The sequence below is a fragment of the Chelmon rostratus genome, chromosome 23 (genome assembly GCF_017976325.1).
Source record: "Chelmon rostratus isolate fCheRos1 chromosome 23, fCheRos1.pri, whole genome shotgun sequence".
NCBI lineage: Eukaryota > Metazoa > Chordata > Actinopteri > Chaetodontiformes > Chaetodontidae > Chelmon > Chelmon rostratus.
The window spans coordinates 5,080,397-5,104,441 of record NC_055680.1 but is presented as its reverse complement, the minus strand read 5'-3'; the positions used below and the strand labels follow the sequence as shown (position 1 = coordinate 5,104,441).

General features: G+C 44.9%; 1 protein-coding gene across 1 annotated transcript; it reads left to right on the top strand.

The window, feature by feature from the left end:
* Positions 1–1,052: 1,052 nt before the first annotated feature.
* tmem102 (transmembrane protein 102) lies at positions 1,053–24,045 on the top strand. The gene is made up of 6 exons (XM_041965630.1): positions 1,053–1,377; positions 2,997–3,200; positions 17,204–17,542; positions 18,831–19,024; positions 19,273–19,485; positions 19,675–24,045. The coding sequence occupies exons 2-6, from the start codon at positions 2,999–3,001 to the stop codon at positions 20,272–20,274; spliced, it is 1,548 nt and encodes a 515-aa protein (XP_041821564.1). The 5' UTR covers positions 1,053–1,377; positions 2,997–2,998; the 3' UTR covers positions 20,275–24,045.

The following is a 24,045-nucleotide window of genomic DNA, read 5'->3' as shown; positions in this document are numbered from 1 at the left end:
TGGTCCAGTGAAAGATGTGATCGAGTTGCATTGCAAGTGCAGAGTATGTTTTCTGGGGGGGGGGCTTTACTGATGCAGGGACTAAAACTCAGGCTCTCCTAGCCTCTGCTGCAGATTTTGACAACTGTTTTTTTAATCTCTCTTAACTTTATGTAAATGTAATAATAAAATGCTGGAATACCCCTTTAATATGGAGACATTTTGGATTTGTTTTGTATAAGTGGGTGCTCTATGTTGGATGAGGTGCAATGATGACCTTTTTTTTAAATACGTATGAGGTCAACTGTACATTTACTTTTCATTTGAATTGAAATTATTTAGGGCTGTCTGTAAATGTAAAGAGAGAAGAGATTTGATTATTTGGAAACATTCTGGTTGAGAAATTGTGGAATAAACAGTTTTGTACAGAAAGAATTAAACAGTGAAATGCACTGAATTAAATTCACAATTGAGCAATTTTAAAAATCCTGAATCTTGTAAAAAAAAAATTCATGTTGAAAAAATGGCTGTAATATTGTGTTGTATGTTTTGTCATTAATGTAATGCTTTTGTCAAGTCATATGACTAATTAATCAATGTGTTTAATGGACTTTCTGAATGAATCTTGCTCACAGTTAGCACCAAAGATACTGGAGCTACATGAGAAAAGGTTAGTCAGCTTTTATCTTCAGTTGGAAACCATCACAGTATCATTATTCCACCATGTGGAATATTATTTAGATTATGCACCACCATCCACCATCTGTTCTTTCCCAGCTGGCTAATAACAATCCCCACACAAGCCTCTGTGATGGCCTCACACTGGTCTGCTCAAAGTTATAATTCCTAGCTAAACTCATTAACTACATCACTATACCATAATTCATTCAAAATGCTGTCGCATGATAATCCGCCGTGCATAAGCCACCTCTATCCACATGCATTATTAGCAGATGGGAAGGAATCAGCACCCACTCCCACACGCAGCACCCTGCTCCGCCGGTGCAAGGACGCCGCCGCCGTGCTGGACTTCCGACCAGGGCTGCTCACATGCTCATGCATCAAAACACCGGCTGTGCAGTCGCGAAACCGCCCTGCCCCGCTGCCAAACCGTGACACAGCCTTATCTTCTCCACAGGCACACATTTTTAATCACAAACCTGACCTCGCAAATCCGTTTGTAGTTTTGTTATGTGGGGCGTGCGTGCTACACATACTACTAATCCCTGGATCCTCAGAGAAGGACCATGATTTCTGGGACGGTGTTGCCAGGGGGAAGGTGGCGCCTGGGACCTGTTGGAAATGACAGCTAAAGAAGGCGGATTGAAGCACGGGGATCACAATAACAGTAAACGTAGAAGATAGCGAAGAAACTCCCTCGCATCACCGTGTTAAAGGGTGTGTGTACGTTTGCGATGTTTGTCGGCTTTTAGCCAGATAGCTTATGACTCCACGGTGATCCGCGACTCGCAGGCTAACGAGCCCCGTGCTGAGTGCATGTGGGCGCACGGACGTGTACGTGTGAGTGAGTGAGTGAGTGAGTGTGTGTGAGTGAGTGAGTGTGTGTGCATCTATAGATTTTACTGTGAAAACGTGTTTGTGCGAGCGCGTTTGCATTCGAGGTGTGTCGCTGCACTTTTCTTGGGCTGTCCCCTCCTGTCATGTTAGCTAGCATGCTAATTTGATACAGCTAGTTGGCTATGGTGGGCTAATAGAAGAAATTAGCTGGCTGTGGGCGAGGTACCACGTCGACCTTATTACCGTTACTGCAAGTCAAATGCTGTGCCGATACGGTAGCGCAGCAGCCACACGAGTCTATCTAATGCAGCTTAGGCTAATTTGTTATCTATTGCGAATGATATCTAATTAGGTAACGTTAGCTGTCAGGCGGCAGGCTGGCTAATTTGCTCGGCTATTAGCTTAGCAGCTAGACGCAGGGGAGCTCGCTCGCTAATTGACCCAGTTTGGAGGGGCAGAGGCCATGTTGTCATTCCACTCGACTGAACTTTGTTTACATCACAAGTTTTTTGGCGTATTACTGTCAGGGCACCCTATTTTATATGCTTATGTAAACATGTAAATAATTCGTCTTGTTTTTTACCAGTATACCCTACCACTAGTATAATGCTCTTCTACATGCGCTAAATCCTTACAGTCTTATCCTGTCTACACGAAAGTGCATTTTAACTCAACCGATTTAACCCCTTGGACACATTTCAGGTTGCAAGGCAAGATAGAAGAAATGTCGGAAAAGCAGTTAGATAAGTTTTGTTGAACGAGCTGCGTGGTTTGCAGCTTTATTTTTGAGACAGCAGCGGTTTAGCTCTGATTCAAATACAACCTATCAATGCAGAAGTCTAAGGTGTAACAACACTGATGGCATGAGAGGCACAAACTGGGACTACCTTCCTCTAAGATGGTGACTTGTGGCTGCTGAACAGCACACTTTACAATGATCAGTGTTTGTAATTTTGATAAATTAGAAGTTCAAGTGGTCAAACAGGTGCTTGGGTGCACAAAGCTCATGTCAGATCAGATGTTGTATGTTTTACAAATAGTCTGATCAGGGTTAGACACAGTAACAGAGAAGAGTGGCTTGTTTGCGCTTTCAGTAGTCCAATCCAAAACACTGAAGTATTTATTATCATCAGGTTGAATGACTGGATGTTGGATCAAAGCTGCGACACCAGCGTCACATTTTCTGCTATTAAGATTTAATGGTAGTTGTTCCCTGATATCATATGTTCCTCCAGAATTGTCCCACAAAGTCTCATGATTCACGAGAGGCTGTCGAAAACAAGGCACGCATTGAAAACACATCAGTCTTAACAAACAGTGGGCTGAGAGAGATCCTGAAAACAGGTTTAATACGGCTCTGTGTCATAATTGGCACCGTGGCAGCGTAATTCATCGCACGTTGACTGTGTCAGCCATGAAAATAGGCCCGCTGTGATGCTGAAACCCCGAGGATATAGGCTAACAAACCTAATTTCTCTTTCCTCGCGCCCACCTTGTAGAGATGGAGTCCCTGATGAGTGCGGTGGCGCCGCGCTCCCCAGCCCCCGCCAAGAAGCTGTCAGAGGTGGACTTCCGGTCGGGGGCCACCTTGGATCAGCTGTCGTCCCAGGTGTCGGAGCTGGTGCTGCTGGAACAGGGAGAGTTTGGAGATCAGACCGCCTTAGAGGTCCACACTGCCAAGGACTTTATCTTCAACATGCTAGGTATGTCTGTGCGCAAATCACAGTGGAAAAATTTGTTACGCGGTGAGCGGAGTGCCATGATTGTGATGATGAGGGTGGGATGTTAACACATGGAAAGATCTCACACTGCACTCACGAAATAACTGACACCTAGTTTCTTCATTTGAGGTTGACCATTTGGTGTTAGAATCAGAATGACCGTAGCAACCACGTCTGACTGATGTGCAGGAATATCTCATTCTCATTTTGGATATTGCACAGTAACAATATGTTATGGTAACTACAAGCCACTGGGATATTAATTATGTATTGCCTGGAGTTCAATTAACTATTAATACATTTGACTATTAGCCATGGAAGGGAAGCCATGAGCATGCCATGCTGCACGCACGGATGACTCCCTCTCTGTATCTCTGGGTATATGTTTTGCGCGTGTGTGTGTGTGTGACAGCTGCTGTTAAACTCAGTTTGATCTCTACATATTAAATCCTGAAACATGTGTTTTCCCCATTGTTAACACAGATGAATCGCATCTGTCAGTTTTTTTTACCCTCTTTTCATTAGTATGCAGATGTGCATGTTTTGTCCTGTTTATTTACCCAGGGTAGTGTCACTGAAAGCAATGAGCAATCGTATCCAGGAACGCCCTGCTCCACACACCCACCCTGTTAGGTGCCCAGTACAACCACAGTCTGATCGGTTGGCTGCTAAACACGTCTTAACATGCTGTGCTTGAACTCGCAGTGCATTTCAACAAGGACGTCATGCTGTTTTTACTACTCTAACGTGTGTTCAGATGTGGTTAGAGTGGTGAGAGTGATCTTCATTTAGTGCATCTGGCGGCTTTTGTGGTATACTACATGAAAACACTGTGTTTTATGCAAATTGATGCAAAAGAGAAGATAGAAGTGAAAGGTCTAATGTTGACGAGTCCTGCCTTCCCTGGAGGCGCCCTCACGTGCTGCTTTGCATTTCATTCTTAAAGTGATGTTTTTCATTCATTTCTGAGCCTTTTCTCTACTCTTAGACTTCAATCTGTGGCATCTTCGTGGTCGTTTTTGATTCCTCACTTCCTGTCTGTGGAAATGTGATGCCAAATGTAATGTAGGCAAAGAGGACAGAGCTGCAGGATCTCGTTTAAATAGGATGGGACACGGTTCTCTTGTGCAGACCCATTTTATGACTCAGGTTGTGAGGCAGCATGTGTGACAAACACGATCAACACTATAGACTTAGCCCACATTGAAATGATGGACCAAGTACAATATCTTCAATTTAATCCTCTGACAGACACATTACCACATGGTTGTTGTTGTTTTTTTTCAAGTGTTCGATGCAACATTAGAGGATTACAATTTGCGGCCGTGTGGATGTAATGAATTCAACTAAAATTTGGTGTCTTTCGAATGCAAATTTGGTTCTGAATGACATGTTGGAATGCAAACACATCCAGTGTATGATTCTAACATTCATTCTTTCATGCATAATCTGAACTACTGAGAAATGGGTTTGCTAAGGGAGATATGACGCCGTCTCAAATGATTTTTTTTTTCTCGGTTAGCAGTGAGTAAAGAATGAAGTGTGCTTGTTTGTCCAATAGGTGGCACTCTCCCCCCTTCCTGCTGTCCCCTGTCATCCTCTGTCTCTCATGGAAACCAGACATGTTTGGCCGGCATCCTGAAATTTTAGTCAGCACCCTGTCGAGTGTCTTGCTTGATTCACTTCTGTTTATTTCCCGACTTAGAAATTGTGCGTCTCTTGTCAGTCATGGCAAGAGGTCTGCTCTCTGCTAAGCCCTGACACTTTTACTATTGCTGTCAAATTAATAGTATTGCATTGGCTGACAGGCAGCTCCTGGAGATTTCAAACAGGCAGCCTCACCCAGGGAGAAATCACACAAATCAAAATGGCACCCAGGCCTGTTTTTCTCATTTCACTGTATCACCACATCCAGGGAGCGATTCCATTTTTCTGCGTGAACTTTCATCTTTTTTTCCTTAGCTGTTTTTTCTTTCGCCTTGCCCCGTGTTCGGATTTCATTTTTCATGATTCTGGGTGCAACGCCCTCTGCCTTCCTCTTTGTATGCACCTGCTCTCTCTTGGTTGAGAATCTCCAGGTAACTTTTTCCACTTTCCAGGCTGCTTTCTGTGGCATAATCACCAGTGGTTTGCTGGTATTTTTATATCCTGTGCCTCACCGCCCGCTGTGACAGCTCAGACTGTGAAAAGGAAAGAAAAAAAAAAAAGTTTGGTGCTTTCAACAAAGGGAGGACGGCTTTGTGTTGGATTCTAGGAATATAAAGTTAAGTACGCGGTGGTAGCTGCATTAGGAGCTGTGCCTCCCAAGGTCCTGCGGAGGATGAAAGGCAGCACTGAAAGGCAGCACTGAGAAGCAAATATCATCCTTTTGATGGAGGGGCCTTGTTATAGCATGCCGGCCTGCTGGAGGAGGCTCGTCAAGGCTGCATACGTGTGTGTGTGTGTGTGTATGTGTGCATGTGTGCATGGATGCTGAACATGAGTAGCTGTGGCTGTTTTTGCCAGGTTTGTATAAAGTTTGAGCTGCAGAGGGATCCCCACTGGGCTTTTTGCACACTGTCAGGGAAAAGGAAAAAGAAAAGAGATTAAACTGGCATACACACACACACACACACACACACACAAGTGCACCCAGTGAATTTCTTCACTGCCTGACAGATCCGAGAAGAGGCTCTTATTTACCCTCCGTTTGAGTAAACACTGTGGTTTGCCTCCAGGCAAGCATGGTGGGGACTACTGTATATATCTTTCGAAAAACAAAAGTCTGATGAAGGCAGGAATACATCCACAGTGCCGGTGAAGCCGGATCTAGTGCCAGGCCCAGACATACCCCGAACCCAACTTTTCAGATCTCAAAGTTTGTTAGCCGACTTGAGAGAGTTCAGTTCGGAGTTCATCTTCCCCCTCATGTCAGCGAGAAGGATTCTTCTGATCCGAGTTTAAAAAGTCATGAGCGCTGTTCTGCCTCAGTTTTTGTCTGCAAGACGAAAGGTAGCCTGTTGCACGTCGAGATTTTGAGGAATTAATTGTTTTGAAACAGTTGCTCATGTGTGAGTTTTTCCCTCTCCCGGCAGTGCACCAGATCTTCACTTTGTCCTGCAGTCACCTCCGCTTCTTCCCTTCCTGTTGGGCCTCTTACATCAGCCCCTTTGTTTTCCACTATTCTTCACACTTAGGCCACTTAGCTTGATGCACGTTTGGGCTTGAACAGTGATAAGTGGAGATGGTTAGGCAGAGAACGGTGATCAGCATATGAGCGTGTTTCCTCCAAGTCAGGAGAGGCACGTAGGGAAAATTTAGCGCAGTTTGTGGAAATGAAGTTTATTAATCATTTAAAAAGCGTCAATCCGAATTATTGGGTGGAGCCACTGTAATTATTCGGCCAGCGATATAATTTCATAGCCTTATAATACTGTTCTCTTGGAGATCAGGCAAGAGTGTCTAATGCACAAATTTAACTTTAGGAACAAACCAGCTTGAATTCAGGGAGGACAAAGAAAAATGAATCTGCATACGTGAAGGGACTGAATGTAAGATGCAGAAGACAAAGTAACTGACTTCATAGACATTTATCACTGCGCTACTAACAAACAATGAATAAATGCAATGAATGCGGTGATGACAATATATGACATAATGATGACCAGTGTGGTCAAAAGTGGGGGAAGACATTGACAATCAGAGGCCCCATTCAGCAGCTGAGAGGTGTGGGAAGCCAAAAGGAAAATCTCTGAAGTCAATATGATAACTTCACTGGTGGGAAATCCTACTCTTCATCTAAGTACTCTTATTGATCTATAGCATCACACCCACACTGGATTCAGACTTTCTTCACTTCTAATTTTGTTTAGCGGAAGTAGAGCTGGCTGCTTTCAGAAAGTTTTCCGGATGCTGACCCTCAGTCCCTTCTGTGCAGCTCAGGATGCATCTGAATTCGGGTCGGCGGTCCTAAATGCAAGAAAAGACACAAGAACCAAGAGACGACCTGATGCTTGAGTGCCTTCTTCTTTTGCAGTCTTCTATAGAAAAGAGGTGGTGGTGTGATTTTGTCACTTCACTCCTCCTCTTCTGTGCTTCTCCTGTCCTAAACCTTTACTTCCTCTAATTTCTTTCTAGGGGCTTGGAGAAGTTGGTTATATGTCTAATGCTTCCATGTTTAAAAGAGTGACACTTTCTGCTGCTGACTGATACCAAACACACCTTTCTGTGGGTTAATAGGATATCATATACTTAGTAATAAGTGAGTGATAGACAGTGTAATCCAGGTTTAAATGGCATAAGTGGCAATCGTGTTACAAATATATATATATGTACTATATGAAAAAGTATACTGTACAGAGTTAAGAGACACACGCACGCACACACACACACAGATACATCTGCTCTCTGCAGGCATTGTGTTTGGCAAAGTAACTCCTGTCCTTTTTCTGGATTAGGGGTGTGAGTAACCTGTTCTTATTGTTCCTGCACCAGAAATCAACGTGTTAAATCACCACTTTGTGTTTCTCTCATAGTTCCTTCAAAGCATATCAAATTTTCATTTCACTGTCACTTGAGCTTTGTTTTCTGAGTTCACACTGAGTGGTGTGCTCACGTCTGGAGACGTGAGATATTCAGTTCATCAGTTTACTCTAGTTCCATCGTTAAGTGAGCTGGTCATTTGTTACTGATTCTTCCTTCATGCCCTCATGGGGTCTTTTTTCAGGGCCTGTATGCCCAGATGGGGGTCCCGTGCTGGACTAGGCAGGGGGAGAAGTTCACTAGCTCAAAAATAAAATGATCTTGATCTCCACCCTACAGACATGAGTCAGAAGTTCACCTTGAGCTGTGATGAAAAATGAAAAACAAAACCAAACAAAACAAAGCCTGTCTTTGTTTCTGTGTGTGTGTGTGTGTGTGTGTGTGTGTGTGTGTGTGTGTGTGTGTGTGTGTGTGTGTGTGTGTGTGTGTGTGTGTGTGTGTGTGTGTGTGTGTGTGTGAGAGAGAGAGTGAGTGATGCTGCGTGAGAGCCTGCATATTTTTCAGGCTCAGCAGAGTCTCAAGATTTTTCTGTGATTGTTGTGGCTCAAAAAGACTGAATTTGCATTTGTTCCAAAACATGGGGATACATTTTCCAAGCATTATTTTTTATTATAGAATTGGCCTAATTGTAAACCACAAGTCAGTGGTGCTCAAGGAAATCATTACAGTTCCATTACGAGGAAAGTTTGCCTGGCGTAGGTAGGTGATGGGGTCGGGCTCTATAGATAGTGTTGTATTACAGCATCGAAAAATCAATGCACTTCAGCACATGAATGTAAAAACTGACTGCAATCCTGCCCCTTGATATGAAACATTGCAGCAATAAAGCTAGAGCCACTTTGTCACCTTCATGTGTGTCATTAGTGATAATTGCAAGCATTTGTGAGCACACAAAACTCCTGCAAAGATCAGTTTATTTTCTGTTTGTTTAGTTGTAATCCCTCATGCACGTGCATAAAAAAAAATCCTCAGTCAGAGTAGAGAGTTTTCTCTGCTCTGTAGGCTTTAATATTTATCTAGCATTACATTTCTCCTCCCAAACCATCTAACCTTTCTGAGGCTGCCCAAACTTTTATGCGATGTAGTGCATATTTTATTCTGGGTGGGCGGGAAAAAAAATCCGTCCCGGTTAAATTTTAACCATCAGAGTGGCAACGTTCCTTTTGGGAAAGAAGCAGCTCACTTAGCCAGGCTCGCTGCTGGCCCGCCAGGTCATCAGGGTGGCTGGCCGGCCTCTCACTCCAGCCATTAAAGCTGGTGGACTCGTGTGCCGCAGCTGGACGCTGTCTCCACTGCCGTGACTGCCCGCCTCATTGGAGGAGCCCCGCTCTAACGCTGGGAGCCCAGTCGTAGTTTTTAGTGCAGGCTTGCGATCAGGGGCCCACATGGCTGCTCTGGCTGACCGCGTCTCTGTTAATGCCATTTTGGATCCGATGGCCCGTTTTCGCGGGGAGGCCGGGCCAAATCCATGGCGCTGCATCGGTGAACGCCTGAAATATTTGTGTTCAGTTTTCATCAGCGCAGGCACACTGGCGCCGAGCAGCACAGATGAGATGCGTCTCACCTGGCGTAAACGTTGGTCATTGTTGTCCACTGACACCTTTTCCGTTTTAGCACTTAGCAGCATTAAATCTTAATTGCTGGAAAGCTGGCACATCAGGGGAAATTGGTACAAAACACAATGTAGTTGATGTTGATTATGTCCATTCACAACCTCTGTTAAATAAGGCTCTATGACAAATCAACCAACAGCTGTGTGAGAGTTAAACACAGAAGAGTGGCCACGGACAGACGTCACATCATTCATTAAGCGTCTTTCGTGGTATTTAATTAAATTGGACTTAAGGAATGTGGCATTTTCTGTTAGAAGTGTTTTGACATTGCGTGACATATTATCTGCTGCGCGACTCATTTTAATAACCGAGGCTGACATTGTGATTTTTTGCTCTTTCATAATCACACTTCAGCGATTCCTGAGGCGAAGAGGGAGGAATCATTTGGGTTGCGGCTGTCAACTGATACCAGTATCTTCGGCGCAGGCTGTAGCTGTCTGAGCTGCCGGAGAAAACATTTAAAAAGTCGATGTTTGCCACACACCTCGTCGCTCACACACTGGCACTTTTCAGTTACCCTTGAAGAAAAAAAAAAGTTTTTCCGCGGTGTGTCTCGGGATGTTGGAGGGCACAGACTGACAGACGGCTCCCTTCTCCTTTCAAATAATTTAAGCGACATTTCTGAAAGCTCATTAACTTCAAATGGCAGCGTTTCCAAATGCTGGCTGTGCTAATGGACAGAGTGAATAAGTCTTAATATAAAATGCAGGTATGATTCCTGCAGCAGCCAGTGACTGAGAGTTTGAGCAGTACACTGAAGTCATTCAGCCTGTGCCAACTCACCCAGTGTTTGATTCACGTTTTTGGGTCGGAACATGTTGAATATCTGAAAATGTAATTTAAAAGGCTTGTTAGGTTGTCTATCTGGAGCATTATTTAAAAAAAAAACATTTTTTTGTAAAAATATAGCTATGCTAGAAAGTTACGTTCGTTGTGATCTGCAAGTTTTCTAGCTGCTCTGCTTCCTGATTGCTTATAATAGTCCATGTTGGGGACAAAGTTAAGGTTGTGAGTTAATGACTTAATAATTAGTTAATTTGAGACATAATTGATTTCCTAATAGGATTATCAAAGGTCGGGATCAGTTGTACATGGTTTCTCATACGGCGAGGCTACCCCGCTGCCCTAAAATGTGAAAGTAAACCTCCAGTGACACTTTCCCCTTTCAGTGATAATTGCCTGTCACTTAGCGGGACGTGGTATCACAGCGTCGCTGGCATCAAAGCAGCAGTGAGGAGCTGGAAGACACTGACAGCTCCCTGCCTCCTCTCCCTCTGTAGGTGGTTCATGCACACTATGTCTGTCATCACTCTGAGCCCTGTTTGTTGTATTAAACACATTCATGCACAGGCTCATGCACCTGGCTGACACCCCCCCCCCCCCCCAGTTAGATTAAATTGGAGCTTTTCCATTCCTCTTGACTAAAAGGCCTATTTTTGAGCTAATCTCTTGCCTTGATATGAATTCATAAACAGCGAGCAGGCGGGATGGCTCACCTTTCAGCGGCTGGGCTGCCTGAGTTTAATCCTGCTATTAGCGTGCAAGGTGAGGCTGCAAGAGGTGCTGCTTGAACAGCACCGATAACATCCGGTTGAGACGGTCAGGAGTCATTTGTAACGGGTTGAATTGCTCCCTTCGGGACGAGGCTGCTTTTTAAGATTATTGTTATGGCGTGCTCTGCGGCTGTAGTAGAGTTTTATTGTCTGAAACAACAGAAAGGTCACGCAGAGGTAGAGGATGTGCGACAGCATCACCAAGGTGCTCTGACTATTTCAGTGGAGCTACTCAGTGCTTTAAACAGAGCCAGTCGAGCTGTAGCCCTCTGTTTCCACTCTTTATGCTAAGCTAAGCTAACCGACTGCAGTTTTTAGTTTCATATGTAGCGTAAAGACAGAAATGTCTTTTAATGTAATGACTTGAGTTTTTGTTGTCCAGTAATTCATATGTTTTTAACCAGGAAAACCTGTGTAAGTTCAACATATTAAAATCGCTCTGGCCATAATGTCAGGCCGACATAAATCCTGATTTAGGAATTTACACACCGTTTTCACAGTTTCTCTGACGTCGGCTCCTCTCCTGATTTGGTGAATTAAAGGCTTATTTCAAACCAGCCATAGTTCGTGGTGAGTGTTGGGAGAGTGAAAGATGAACCAGGACGCTTTGCTGAGTTTTGTTTTGTTTCTGTGGCGTTTGAATGAAGCGCGTCTTACGATGAAGAAATGACTTTCTGTGAATGAAGTCTGGTGGCTTTGGCAAGAGCGTCATAACTGGTTCTGGTTAAACAAAAATTAACCAAACAAAATGTATCTCTGTTGGGATCCTTTCCATAATGTTGTCAGACACTCAGAGCAACAATCTGAGCCTGTCGGTGGCAAAAACAAACACTTATACTGGACGTACAATGACGGTGCAACACCCGGAGGGATTATATTACAGCCTGTTAGGCAGCTGCCAGCTGCTGCGCTCTCGTTCAATACTGAAAAAAACTGTAGCCACCGTCAGCTACTTGGACACAAAAACACGGGAAAGGAGGGCCCATAATCAGATAATGTGCGACCAGAATTCCTCCTGTTTGTCTGGGACGTTAAAATCTCTGTGGAAACTGCACGCAACGTCACTTTCAATGATTGAAAATGAAATGTAGGTCAAGCTGAAACACAGGAATAATTCAGCAGCACAGTGCAGGGCATTATGTTATTTGTTTATTTTGTGATTTCTAGGTATGTAGATCTTTTAAAAGATGTTTATATTGAAATAATATGCAAGTAGTTTGTCTGTGGTTGTGCTGGTTTTCCCTCTTATGGACATAATGCACAACCGTAGATGATCAAATGATTCCAATCTATCTGGGGTTTTTTTTTAGTAGGAGTAATTGCATGTAATTTTTGTCCGCAGACAAATAAATGTAGAAAATACATGCAAAACAACATGATCACTGGGTTTGCCTCCATCTCTGTTAGAAGAGTCCCAGTTTCAGACCCCGTCTCTCTCTCGCTCTCTCTCTCTCCCAGCAGCCCTCTCCAGCAACAGCATATAGAAGTCATCGGCTTATTTAAAGGAATCCCATTTTCCAGAGAGATTTACGCAGCTATTTTTGGAGTCTATCAAACTAGAGGTGTGTGGCAGTATATTTTCACTCTGCTCTGGCTGTGATGAGAAAGGACGTCTTTCCCATGATGCAGCTGCTCCGCTTCAGGGGGATTTCTCAGCAGCGTCACTTTGTAGCTTCATTTTGAAAGCGGGCATGTCTGAATGCCCTGTGAGGCTATAGTGCAGTCTGTCTGTTGGCTATACATGTGCGTCTGTGCAATTGCTTCATTTTCAGGAAAGTATGACTGTACTTTTCTTGTACTTGTAAAACATTGAACTTCAATATCAGTTATAAAATTGAAGCAATTCAAACACAAGGGACAGTCAGATGGCATATTTAATATGTGGGCCACGCTGTATTGATGCAGTGCAGTACATCAGTGTGTGATATCTACAGTTGAAACTCCACATATGAATCTTTCATTGCGGGACTTAAACTGAACTTTAACTGTGAAGCGTAACACAAACGCTACGAGTCTTTTAGCTGCCTTTACAGGCAGCAGGAGCAACAAAGCAAGTTAGCGACAAGCTGCTAGCCCGGAGCAAGTGGCTTCCTCTGATCTGCATGCGGACACGACCTGTTTTTGTCTTGTTATAGCGGCTGGTATTGCAGTATTATAGATCAGTTTAACCGCTTTGTAATGTATTGGGATCTCCACCAGGTGGCAGCGTAGCCCACATGCTGTGCGACCGTACAGTGTACCACCACAAAAAATCAATCATTGATTATTTATTCTGTCAACAGCATGCTTTTACTTAGTTTGTTCAATAAACAGAGCAGTACAAAGAAATCCCAAGGAGCAGTGCATCAAATAGCCCACAGTAAGTCTAGAAGGACGACTGAAATACACAGTGTAATCTCCCTCCACCCGCTCTGGCGCTGTGGAGCAGGAGGACGCCACTCACTGCAGGAGTGGGGACTTGAGTTCTAGTGAGGTTTTGGTTAAATGGAGTGCCCACGGCGTACCTGGAAACTTAATCAAACATGTGGGAAAGCCACATGAATTTGCTGTTGTTTTCCCTGATTTTAATGCAAGTTAAATTCTACTATTTAATATTAATAGTGATTATTTCTGAAAAAAATTGATAATAATCCTACTGCACGAACACAGTGCTGTACAGTCCAGCAATATCAACAAATACCTAAGACAGATGACAGAATGGAGCTCTTGTGCAAATAAATGATGTATTGATTTTGAAATCAAAGTAAATTAGTTTTTAAATAATGACATTTTCATGATATATTTTTCATACGTTGAGGCAGGACAGAGACTTCAGTGCTGGTCTGCCCTGCTGAGTATATTAAAGGTCCACACTAAACATGCATGTTAGTAGCTAGCATTGTGAAAACTGGAATAAGATTGCTTTCAGAGCAAAGCCGGTGAAATATCTGTACAGTTCATAGAAACGAATGCAGTGTAGAGGTTGTTGCAGTGCTGTTTGTTTATGGTAATCGCAGTTGTCCCCCAGGATTAAAGTTGTGATGATTTATTGATGTTTAAGTCAGATATTGAATTTTTTCTCCTGGGGCAGGTCATTTCAAAGACTCAACAGCGTGATTGCTCCGTGATTGCAGCACACATGCTCTTTAACCTTGAAAGTTCGACTCTTGATTTTACTGTGACTGGATGTTCAAGTATGAAACGTTCTCTTATTCTTTATGATGCATTTGGAAATGTGAGTTTTGGATTGAAGCAACAACATGCCATGCAGACTGGTGGAGTAACCAAATAGCCAGTTAACACAGACAGAACTGGGTCTAGTCTGAAAGTAGCTCTTATCAGAAAACTTCCCTCTAATGAAAATCTACATTCAAAGACCTTCCTTATGGGATTAGGTTTAATCCGTGGCTGTGAAACCAGCCTAGACTGTCTCTATTCCAGCTCTATTCTCAGACTGTGTGTGTGTCTACAGGCATATACGTTGTGTGTGTGTGTGTGTGTTCCGTGCACGCGTTCGTGCTCGCTGGCGGACGCCCAGTGAAGCAGTGCGCGACCGTCAATTCGAGGGTTTGGATTAAAAAGTAGATTGTGTTCCTTGGAACAACCTCAGACTTCCCGCTGCCAGTGTGGCAATTGAAGAAGCCTCGCTAATTGATACAGTTTTCCGGCTGCGCTCCCGTCTCTCACTGAAGGCCCTGGTGGAGAGATAAGATGCTCTTTATTCTCTTTTTCATCACCCCTTTCCTTCTCCTCGCCTATTTTGGCCAATTTATCAGTGGCAGATGAAAACCAAACAAATCAGAGTAGTCGCAGCTTGAAAATCGTTGCCCTTTGGCTGGCGTCTGATCCGTTCCTCCCTCTGACACTGTCTTCCCTTCTCTCTTTTTCTCTTTGATCTGCCCATCCACTGTTTCTCCCCTCTGTCTTTGTCTCTCCAGTCGAGCAGATTTCAGCTTCTGATAATTGATCAGTCATAATTTGGTTTGCAAGTTGCATGCCCGAACACTAAAGTCAGAGGAGAGTTACAGTAAGTGTGGCCTCCTACAAGTTTGGAAGGTTTTATGTGTCACATGCTCACTTTAGCTGATTGATAATGTATTTGTCTTATCTGCTGTGTTCCTTTTAATCACCTTAAACAACTCAGCCAGCCATGTACCAACCAGTGCTGCTGAAGAGACTCTGATTTGAAACTTTGGTCTAAAAGTTCATTCAGACCTCTTTAATAAGTAAGGGCAGCAGGGAAGTGGAACTCTTTACCAATTAATATCAGAGAGGAGAGGAGGACTGACTTCTCGAATTTTAAATGCAGTTTAGACGTGGCTGAAAGAAACTCACTTGCAGTTATTGAGGTAGGACTGAGGTAAACTTATGAAAGGTTGCACGTTGTCCCGTAAATCAATCCCGTTAAAAACACGCAGAGGAAGGGCGACAGGTCGGTTGAGTCATTTGCTGCGTCTTTGAAGTTTAATGCAAGCAGGAAGTCGTGCAGGCGTCGCGGGAGAGTTCAGAGGCTGAAGATCCTGAAGCGCTCCAGATAAAGACTGAGCTGCAGCAGTCTAGTCAGGACATAAATGGAGCTGGTGAAACACGAACATCCGAAGGTGCGCTGTCACATGCTTTTTTTTTTTTTTTCTTCTTTTCTTGGATTGCTCCCCCAGTGGTCGCGTCAAACGCGGCACTTTCATTTTGCTCGGCTTCAAAGCAAAGCACCGCGGAGAGCCTCGTCAGCACATTTGGCTTTGACTCGCACTTTAGTCGCTCAGTTCAGTTTCAGTCTCAGGATGTTTTCCCACCTGTTTTTCACATTCCACCAAACCACTGTTTGATGTGAAGCAGCAAATGAGTGTGGGATTCTGTGGGTGGGGATGCTGCTATCGCAAAAGGATACGCTCCACAAGCACAGCATGATTGGTTGGTCATAATTTATTAACATGGGTACTTTTAAGTACTCACAAGGATGAAGTAGGAGCAAAACAGCCAAATCAACTGTTTTAAATCCCATAGTTTTATCACTAAACATTTCTAAAAACTTTCCGCTTTTTGGCTTTTTCCCTTTTTCCCTTTTTTTTGGCATTTTGTTTATGACTCACAATTTTTCACATCCAAACACACACTCCAGTACACACACACATGCCTCGGTGAAAACATGTCACCGAGTGTGCCCATGTAATTGGATCAGAGGATTCATGTTAGGAGCTTTGTGCCCCCAGCCATGGCCTGCCGGCTTGGTCTGATGCCCCTGCCTCAGCTCCCTGCAGCCACTTAACCGCCCTGCAGGGGATAAACACTCGAGCTCAAGCTCTCACAATCTCTCCCCCGCAAAGGGTTTTCAAGTGTCCATGCTTTACCTTTGACCCTCCGTAGGCACAGTAGCAGTTAGCTCCAGACCGGCACAGGTTTGGCAGTTGGATCAAGCCTTTCTCAGTTGCTCTTTAAAGCTGGCAAAATGTAATTTACTTGACTCCAGCACTGCGACTCCCACGGGCCCCAGAGCCTGGGAAGTTTACAACACAGCTAAGTAGCCATAAAGGGATTTGGAGGCTCGAGTTTCTCTCATATAAACTGTCTAGAGAGGAGAGTGAGGAATGAGTTTTAGCACTCTGGAAAATGATGGTGCAGCCGGGCCTAAACTATAATAAGAATATAACAAGATGATCATCTGATTGCTTGTATTTCTTGCCCCATCAGACTTCCATTTAGTGGTTGCCATGTTGCCAGACCTCGGCAATTAACTAACCAAATTGCAAAGATTCATTCCAAGTTGCAATAAACCAGAAGCATCCTTTAAGTAATTTGCCTTTGCCTGTTTCCTGCTGAGAAAACCCTAAGAGGAGAAAACCCTCTGCCAGCCGTGATGTGGATGCATTGTGTCTGTAGAGAGTACGCAGTGTATGGAAGCTGAAATGAAGGCTTGGCTGAGCACGTGCAGGCGAGCCGCTGGACTTATCATCAGCGTCTAGTGTGGAACTGAGGCTGTTCATTTCACACTCCCTCTTGTGTCAATATCACTGCAGCTCATAAATATATGCAGGACTTTCTCAAAACAAACCGCACCAGAAATTTGCCGAACTCAGCCACCTGCAGACCTGCTGTTTTTTTGTCCCTGTGTGCATACTATGAGCATGTCCGTGCATCTGACTGTGAAATGCATTTAAATGTTTTCATGCGTCTGTGAGCGAGAGAGAAAACTTCTCAAAACCTTTCTGCTCATGCCCCCGGCATCAGTTCTGCTGGCGGAAACGCATTTCCAAACATACCAAAGGCTCTCAATTGGAATTTTGCTGAGTGTGACTGATTTTTCCTCCTCGTCCCCTTCCAGGCTTAGTCCAGAAGGTGGACCAGCGCCTCCCAGTGGCCAATGAGTACCTGCTGCTGTCAGGTGGGGCCCGGGAGGGAGTCTTGGACCTCAACCCCGAGGACCTGGGGGACTACGCCAAAGGGGCCGACTTCGACCTGGACTTCACCCTGCTGGTGCCCGCCCTCAAGCTCCACGACCGCAACCAGCCCGTCACCCTGGACATGAGGCACTCCCCGCCCTGCCACTCGTGGCTCAGCCTCCGCCTCTGCGACTCCAACATCCTGTCCCGCTGGAGCGTCTGCTGCCAGGAGGAGAATGGACTTCCTGCTGAGGAAGACGAGGAGGAAGAGGGAGAGATGGGTAGGTAAAAAAAGGTGGATAGTCGTTGCAAGGTCAATAAGGAAGAGTAAGAAGTAAGAACAGAAAGAAGAGCAGCAGGGACAGTATGGAATGTAAGAGGAGAGGTAAAGACTTCAGTGGAAGGAGGACGGGTAAACAAGTATAAAAGATAGAAAGATGAAGAGATAAGAGAGAGGGGAGGAGTGGTATAGACATCGATGAAGGTGCTGCAGCAGTGCGGAGTGGAAGAAATGGGAGCTGATTGAATTTTGTTCATGTTCACTGAGGTAATTTGATGCATGATGTTGTGATGCAATTTTGCCCTCCAAAGCTGCGGCGGCGGTCCGTTCTTAACTCCTCAGAGAGTTGAAACGAGGAACGCCCCCCCAGGAATAACACGCTGAAGCGTTATACGAGTATAACGTACCAATCGAAAGCTCGCAATTACACGGCGGCTTTCTGATTGCACCGCGACATCAATCTGCCACACGCTCGCGAACATGAAACTTCCAAGATGAGAAAAAGTAAAGACATTTATTGATATGAATCTCTTTAATTTTCAGCAAATTTCGAAGACAGGTTTGCCACATTTTCCGGCCATATCATAACATTTCCCGCAGGCTGTATTTGTGGTGGCAGGATGGGGTGATATTGTCAGATTAGTCATGGATCACACCAAAATGCCACTGAAAAGTTACAAAGAGGGCAAAAGTGATGAGTTCACATCAGATTTGGAGTCTTTGCAGCACAGCATGGACACCGTCCTTTGTTCTTCACACTGAGCTGCGTACTAAAGGCACACAAAGGTCTTCTTTAGGACTGCAACAGATTATTATTATTGATCCACGTTTCCCACAGAATGACAGTGAAACTGTCTTAATTCTGTGTTTACTCTCACACCGCTTTTATCTGCTCACCTCTTTTCATCTTTTCATTGAAATCTGAAAGCCTTGGTGCAATAAAAAGATCTTATATTGATTCGTAGAGTTCTGAATTATTTTTATTCTAATTCTGAAGGCAAGTATTGAGACTTGTGGTTGTATAAATACACCCACAGGTCTAAATGCTAGTATTTATGTGCTCTTGTATTGTACCAGACTACACTGTGAGGCAGCTCTGGCAATAATGTGCAAGTGTAGCAAGAACAGAAGGGAACCACATCCCTGCCTGGTCCCACCAGGCCTGACCTGCTGAGTGCTGGCCATGAATATGGGATCACTAACGCGCTGTTATTTTCATTGCCTTGTGAGTTTGTTAAATGCAGGCTGTATGGAGAGACCCAGCATTCCTCCCTCTCTTTCCTGACCAGGTAAAGGCTCCATCCCTTCCCTGGGCTCTCCTCAGTCTCTGGATGGGTGCTACTTCTCTCCTACTCTGGTGACAGACTGGTTCTGGGCGGTGGTGAGCGAGGCTGTGGAGGAGCTGCGGCGCAGCCCCCAGCGAGGCATTCCCACCCCGGACCGACTGGAGAGGAACGGACCCCTCACCACTATCATCCTCCAGGTATAGAAACGAACCGCTCCTGTGCTGAAAATGTTTTAATGCAGCATTGTTAGCACCCACGTAGCATCATAGCGCTTCTTGAGAGAAGAAACTCCACAGGATATTTCAAACGTTTGAGTCGAGCTCTGCAGTTTTGGAGCAGATTTTAGCCAATTGTTTTAGCACTCCGCAATAATGTTTGTAAGCGGAACAGCAATTTAGGACAGAGTCACTGCGTTTCTAATATTCCACCGCCCCGCTCCCTGCAGGCAGGCTCCAGCCGGGTGCTGTACGACCTGCTGCCTGTGGTGTCGTTTCGGGGCTGGCCCGCTGTCGCCCAGGGCTGGCTGACCGCCAACCACTTCTGGGATGGTAAAATCACAGAGGAGGAGGCCATATCTGGCTTCTATCTGCTGCCCTGCTGCTCCCCGCTGGGTGGTCGGCCCGACAGGGAGTGGAGGCTGGCGTTCTCACGCAGCGAGGTAAGGGGATTGTCAGTGTAACTTCTGTTTTAGTCATATGTTTAGTGTCACTGTGTATTCGGTTTAAAGCATCGGTTCAGCATTTGCATCTGCTTTTCTCCATCTATGGACTGTTCATGTTAAGTTTACCACTATGTCTTTAATCCTTCCAGCTGCATTCATTGGTCCTCTCTTTCTCTATATGACCAGGTCCAGCTGAAGAAGTGCATCCCCTACCCCATGGCACAGGCTTTCCAAGCAGCCAAAGCCGTGTTGTCTCGTATCCTGGCCCGCCCACGTACGGGCCTTAGCCTCTATCACCTGCGTACCCTTCTCTTCTGGGCCTGTGACCGACTTCCTGCCGCCTACCTGTCCTGCCCTGATGCCGACACCCCTGGCCGCCTCCTCCTGGGGCTCCTGGATGACCTGGCTCATTGCATCCTCGGTAAAAATTGCCCAAACTACTTCCTGCCCCAGTGCAACATGTTGGAGCACCTGACCGACAGCCAAGCGCTGCTTGTCGCCAGGAAACTCGCCCACGTGCGCTCGGATCCCAGCGAGCACCTCCGTGCCGCTCTGGACCAAGCTCAGCAGGCCGGCCAGCTGAAGAAGGAGCTAACAGCCAGCACCAATGGCCACGGCTCCCCCGGGCACCAGCCAGCCAATGGCATCATCTCGCCTTCGGAGGACAAGCTGGCGCAGCGACTGCAGCAGCTGGTCACCGAGAACCCTGGGAAATCCATATCCGTCTTCCTCAACCCGGACGACGTCACCAGGCCACACTTCCGCATCGATGACAAGTTCTACTGAAGCAGAGACGCAGCAGAGAAGACGTGTGGAAATGTGTGTGTTTAGCATACAAACGCACTCTGAAAATGCTCCGAGACGTCACATCAGAGGGTCCGGAGACTGAAAATCAGGCATGTGCCTGCAAGTGAACACACTGCTCCTGTTCACCATCCTAAGGCTGGACAGTCCAACAAAGCCTTGCTGCTCAACTGACTCTTTAAACCAAAAACACACAATGTCCTACTACTGACAAATGACGTCCAGTTTGGCGGACGTCGCACAACAGACCTGATGTCACCCAGCTGTTGCCACGGAGACGGCCCTCTCCTAACGAGTTGGCCTTAACAAGACTTATCAGCCAGGGCTACGTAGACAAGGGCCGGCTTTAGTCATGTGAGATAAGTCCAGTGGAGATAAACAGAGCGAGTGTGTGCGTGTGTGTGTGTGTGTGTATGTACGCCTATGTACGAGTTTTCACATGTTACTTAACACTAAAGACAAGAGGGAGAAAAGCTTCTTGATTGCTGCATTTCTCCCCGTTTTATTTTAGATCAGAGTGGGCAATAGCTGAATTAGAAAGGAAAAACAAGGTGTGGCTGATGTAACTGAATGTAATACTGTGAGGAGAACTGCCGAGTCTTTGAACAAAGAGTCTCTTTTTTCCTGTCAACTACGCTTTCAGGCCGCTTTATTTGATCCCCGAGCCTCGATTTCTGGCATGTTTTTCATAAAAAAAAAAAAAATCTTTCTCAGGTATTCATAATACTTCCCTTTCAAGGTCTTTATTTTTCAATGCCGCCTACATTTCATTGATAATGGTGATGGAATGTACCAAAGAACCGCGTTTGAGCGGTTTTGCAGAGATAAACACATGTCCTGCGTCTCCCTGAACATCTTATTTCAGTCTTGATGAACCTGCCGTCTCTCTTCCTGAAGGCCTGGTCACATGCAACATTTAAAACGGTAAACATTTGCAGAGAGGTCACTGAATTCCAATGGAGTCGTCGCGACACGTCCATTTGCTTGTGAGGCAAAGTAACTGCTGACGTCTGAGCGAGGGGTGAACCAAACTGACTAGTGCTAGCATGCCCTGGCTGGCTAGCATTGTACCGCTTAGCTCATCAACTAGCCCTGCGAGTAATGACTACCAGAGCTTCCAGTTCCCCAGACCAATTAGTCAGCGAATCTATCTTTGTCATATGTGATAGTAAATTGAATATATTTGGTTGGATAAAAAGAAAGGTATTTTAGACATCACTCTGGCTCTTTTTTTCTATTTTTCACAGTTCTCTGACATTTTACAGACAGAACTATAAATCAGTGATGAATAAAAAGTGAGGTGCAGCCGTCACCAAGCCACCAGAGCCGCGCTTTGCATACAGACGCAGGTTAATTTTGCTGTGTCACTTTGTGTGTCGCCAGGCCTTGGATAACGGTTGATACTGAAAAGGATGGAGATGTTAGATTATAATATGATACTGTGGTTCTCCTCCTGCACACTGATGTAAGAATTGTTACATTTGAGAAATCCCTGGAACTTTTTGAGTTTTGTTTTCCTACGTTAGCAGACCCTTTTGGTCTTTGGTGTTTGGGCCCTTTATAAGGGAGTAACCCAGTGTGTGGAGACATGAGGAATCAAATTAACAGGAGTGTATTGATCAAGTGGAAAAAAAGGTCTGGATTGAACAAAAGGACAGGTACAGAGCGGCTGTGCAGTCAGGACTTCAGTTATTTATCTGCCGTAGTCAGGACTAAGTGCAGGTATGTGGCTGTGGGCCCACACATCCTGTCGCACATCGTGTAAGCGTGTCGATTACTTGACTTGACTGATTCTGATAATTGTACCCTGTCTCCTCTGCTTGGTTGGTCTTTTTTAATGAGCTTTGCGTGCGTGTATACGTGTGTTCACCGAGAGATGCACCGCGCAGCAGGGCGCAGACAGACGCCCAGATGCTGCCCATTGAATTATGCCCTCAGCGGGGTGTGTTAGTCGCTGGGCCCTATCGTTTCTCACCAGACGGGAGTCATCCATGGGGGGATGGAGGGAGACGGGCCCTCCTCTGGTCCTTTGAAGAGGGATCATGGGCCTTGCGGGGCCTGGCGTCCTCTGCCTGATTTCTTTTTCTCTCTCTCTTCTGGTTTCGGCTTTTTCCTCACTCTTTTTCACTTTCCATCACTCCTACGGCTCCAGTGTTATTCCTTCTTCCTCCCTCCCAGCCTCTCCTTAGAGAGGCTGTATCTTTCTTTCTTTTAATACTGGAAGTCCAGAGCAACACGAAGCTTCTAAACCTTGGTACTAGACCAACCTCATGTTTACACTGTTCACACTGATTTGATTACGAGCTGATGTGGTGTGGTGGACGAACCAAGCATAACCAGACAGGCGTTAATGCTCTTCCCTGCACCTGCATTAGTTTTATGTGTCTGACTTGTTTTACATTCATGAATTTAAGACTAAACACTATGTGCAAACAGGCTGATGTATAATCTTTGATGCAATGGGGTTTACCAAGCACTAAAATGCTGCTCCCAATGTTGGTGGACAGGCAGGGTATGAAACGCTACAAGCACACGATTGGTTACACTTTATGTAAACCTCATGGCGATGAGGTTAATTCTGGTGAGTTTTAAGCTGCCCGTGGATTGTTTTGCCTTCAGACAGGCGTATGAACATTTCTAGAACTCATGTTGCAATACCTGCTCTCAAAGTTTGAGTCTACAAATATCACGTGCTTGCTACTGAATGAATGTTTTGCAGCATCTGTCTGTACTGGTGGCATGTGTGTGTGTGTGTGTGTGTGTGTGTTGACTGCGTATGAACTGAAACGTGAGGAAAACCAAAGCGCGATGTTGAGATGGTACAGAATGTCTCGGCAGGGTGTGTATTCAGGTGTGTTTTCAGCACTTTTCCAAGACGGGCTCAAATGTCGATACCAAGTTTTGAATAGTCGTAAAGAAAACGGCAGCATTTATTAATCAGTAAAGCTAGTTAGCGTAAAGGTACTTTCTCTTTGCCCTCTTTCGTATTTGACCGAGTGTTGGAAGTGTAAAACGTGTCTCACTTTGTACCTTAATTGGCCTAGTTAGAGATTACTAGACACTGGAAACAATCAATGTTTTTTCCTGAATTGTACACATGAAATCTTTGTGGAGAAAATCAAATCCTGCATTTTCCAAGTATCAGTTTCGAGATATGCAATCAAGCCCCCGATGGAAAGGTTTACATCGCCCGCTCTAATTGTACTTCAGTGTCGATTTACTGTATTTGTGAAAGCGGGAGTCACTATCTGCTGTCCAGGGACTGCATGAAACACAGCCGACGCTCCCGGACATCAGTCTCCGCTCTGCGCTCCTCTATTTATAATCACTACTGTTTTTTTTTTTGGTTTTTTGTGCTGAAACTTCGGATGATTCTGTTCAAGATTCATCCAACTTCTGTGGATAAATAGCTGACCAAAAACAATGAATGTATCCACCATATCTCTCTCTCTCATCTGCTCGCTGCCTGCGAACACATCACATCTAATTTCTCACCGCTGTCTGAACAAATGTACTCCGGTCTGTGCTCAAGTGCGGAGATAAAAATCTGCACCGAATCACTCCACAGTTTGAGAAACTGAATTTCATATCTGTTTTATTACTCTGGTTCTGCGTTATTATTTTTTTTTAATAAGTACAAATTATTTTCTCTGTAAGATGATATCATGACTGATTTGCTGTATTTATTACTGTTATTTTCTGGGGGTTTATATTGATCAATCTTTCAGCTTTAGCATGAAATAAATCGCTACA

Bases quoted from the DNA above. Each gene is read 5' to 3' on its own strand.
- tmem102 (XM_041965630.1), top strand. From the start codon at position 2,999: ATGGAGTCCCTGATGAGTGCGGTGGCGCCGCGCTCCCCAGCCCCCGCC. The intron at 19,025-19,272 runs GTATAGAAACGA...CGCTCCCTGCAG, and splicing joins TCACCACTATCATCCTCCAG to GCAGGCTCCAGCCGGGTGCT. The intron at 19,486-19,674 runs GTAAGGGGATTG...CTATATGACCAG, and splicing joins TGGCGTTCTCACGCAGCGAG to GTCCAGCTGAAGAAGTGCAT.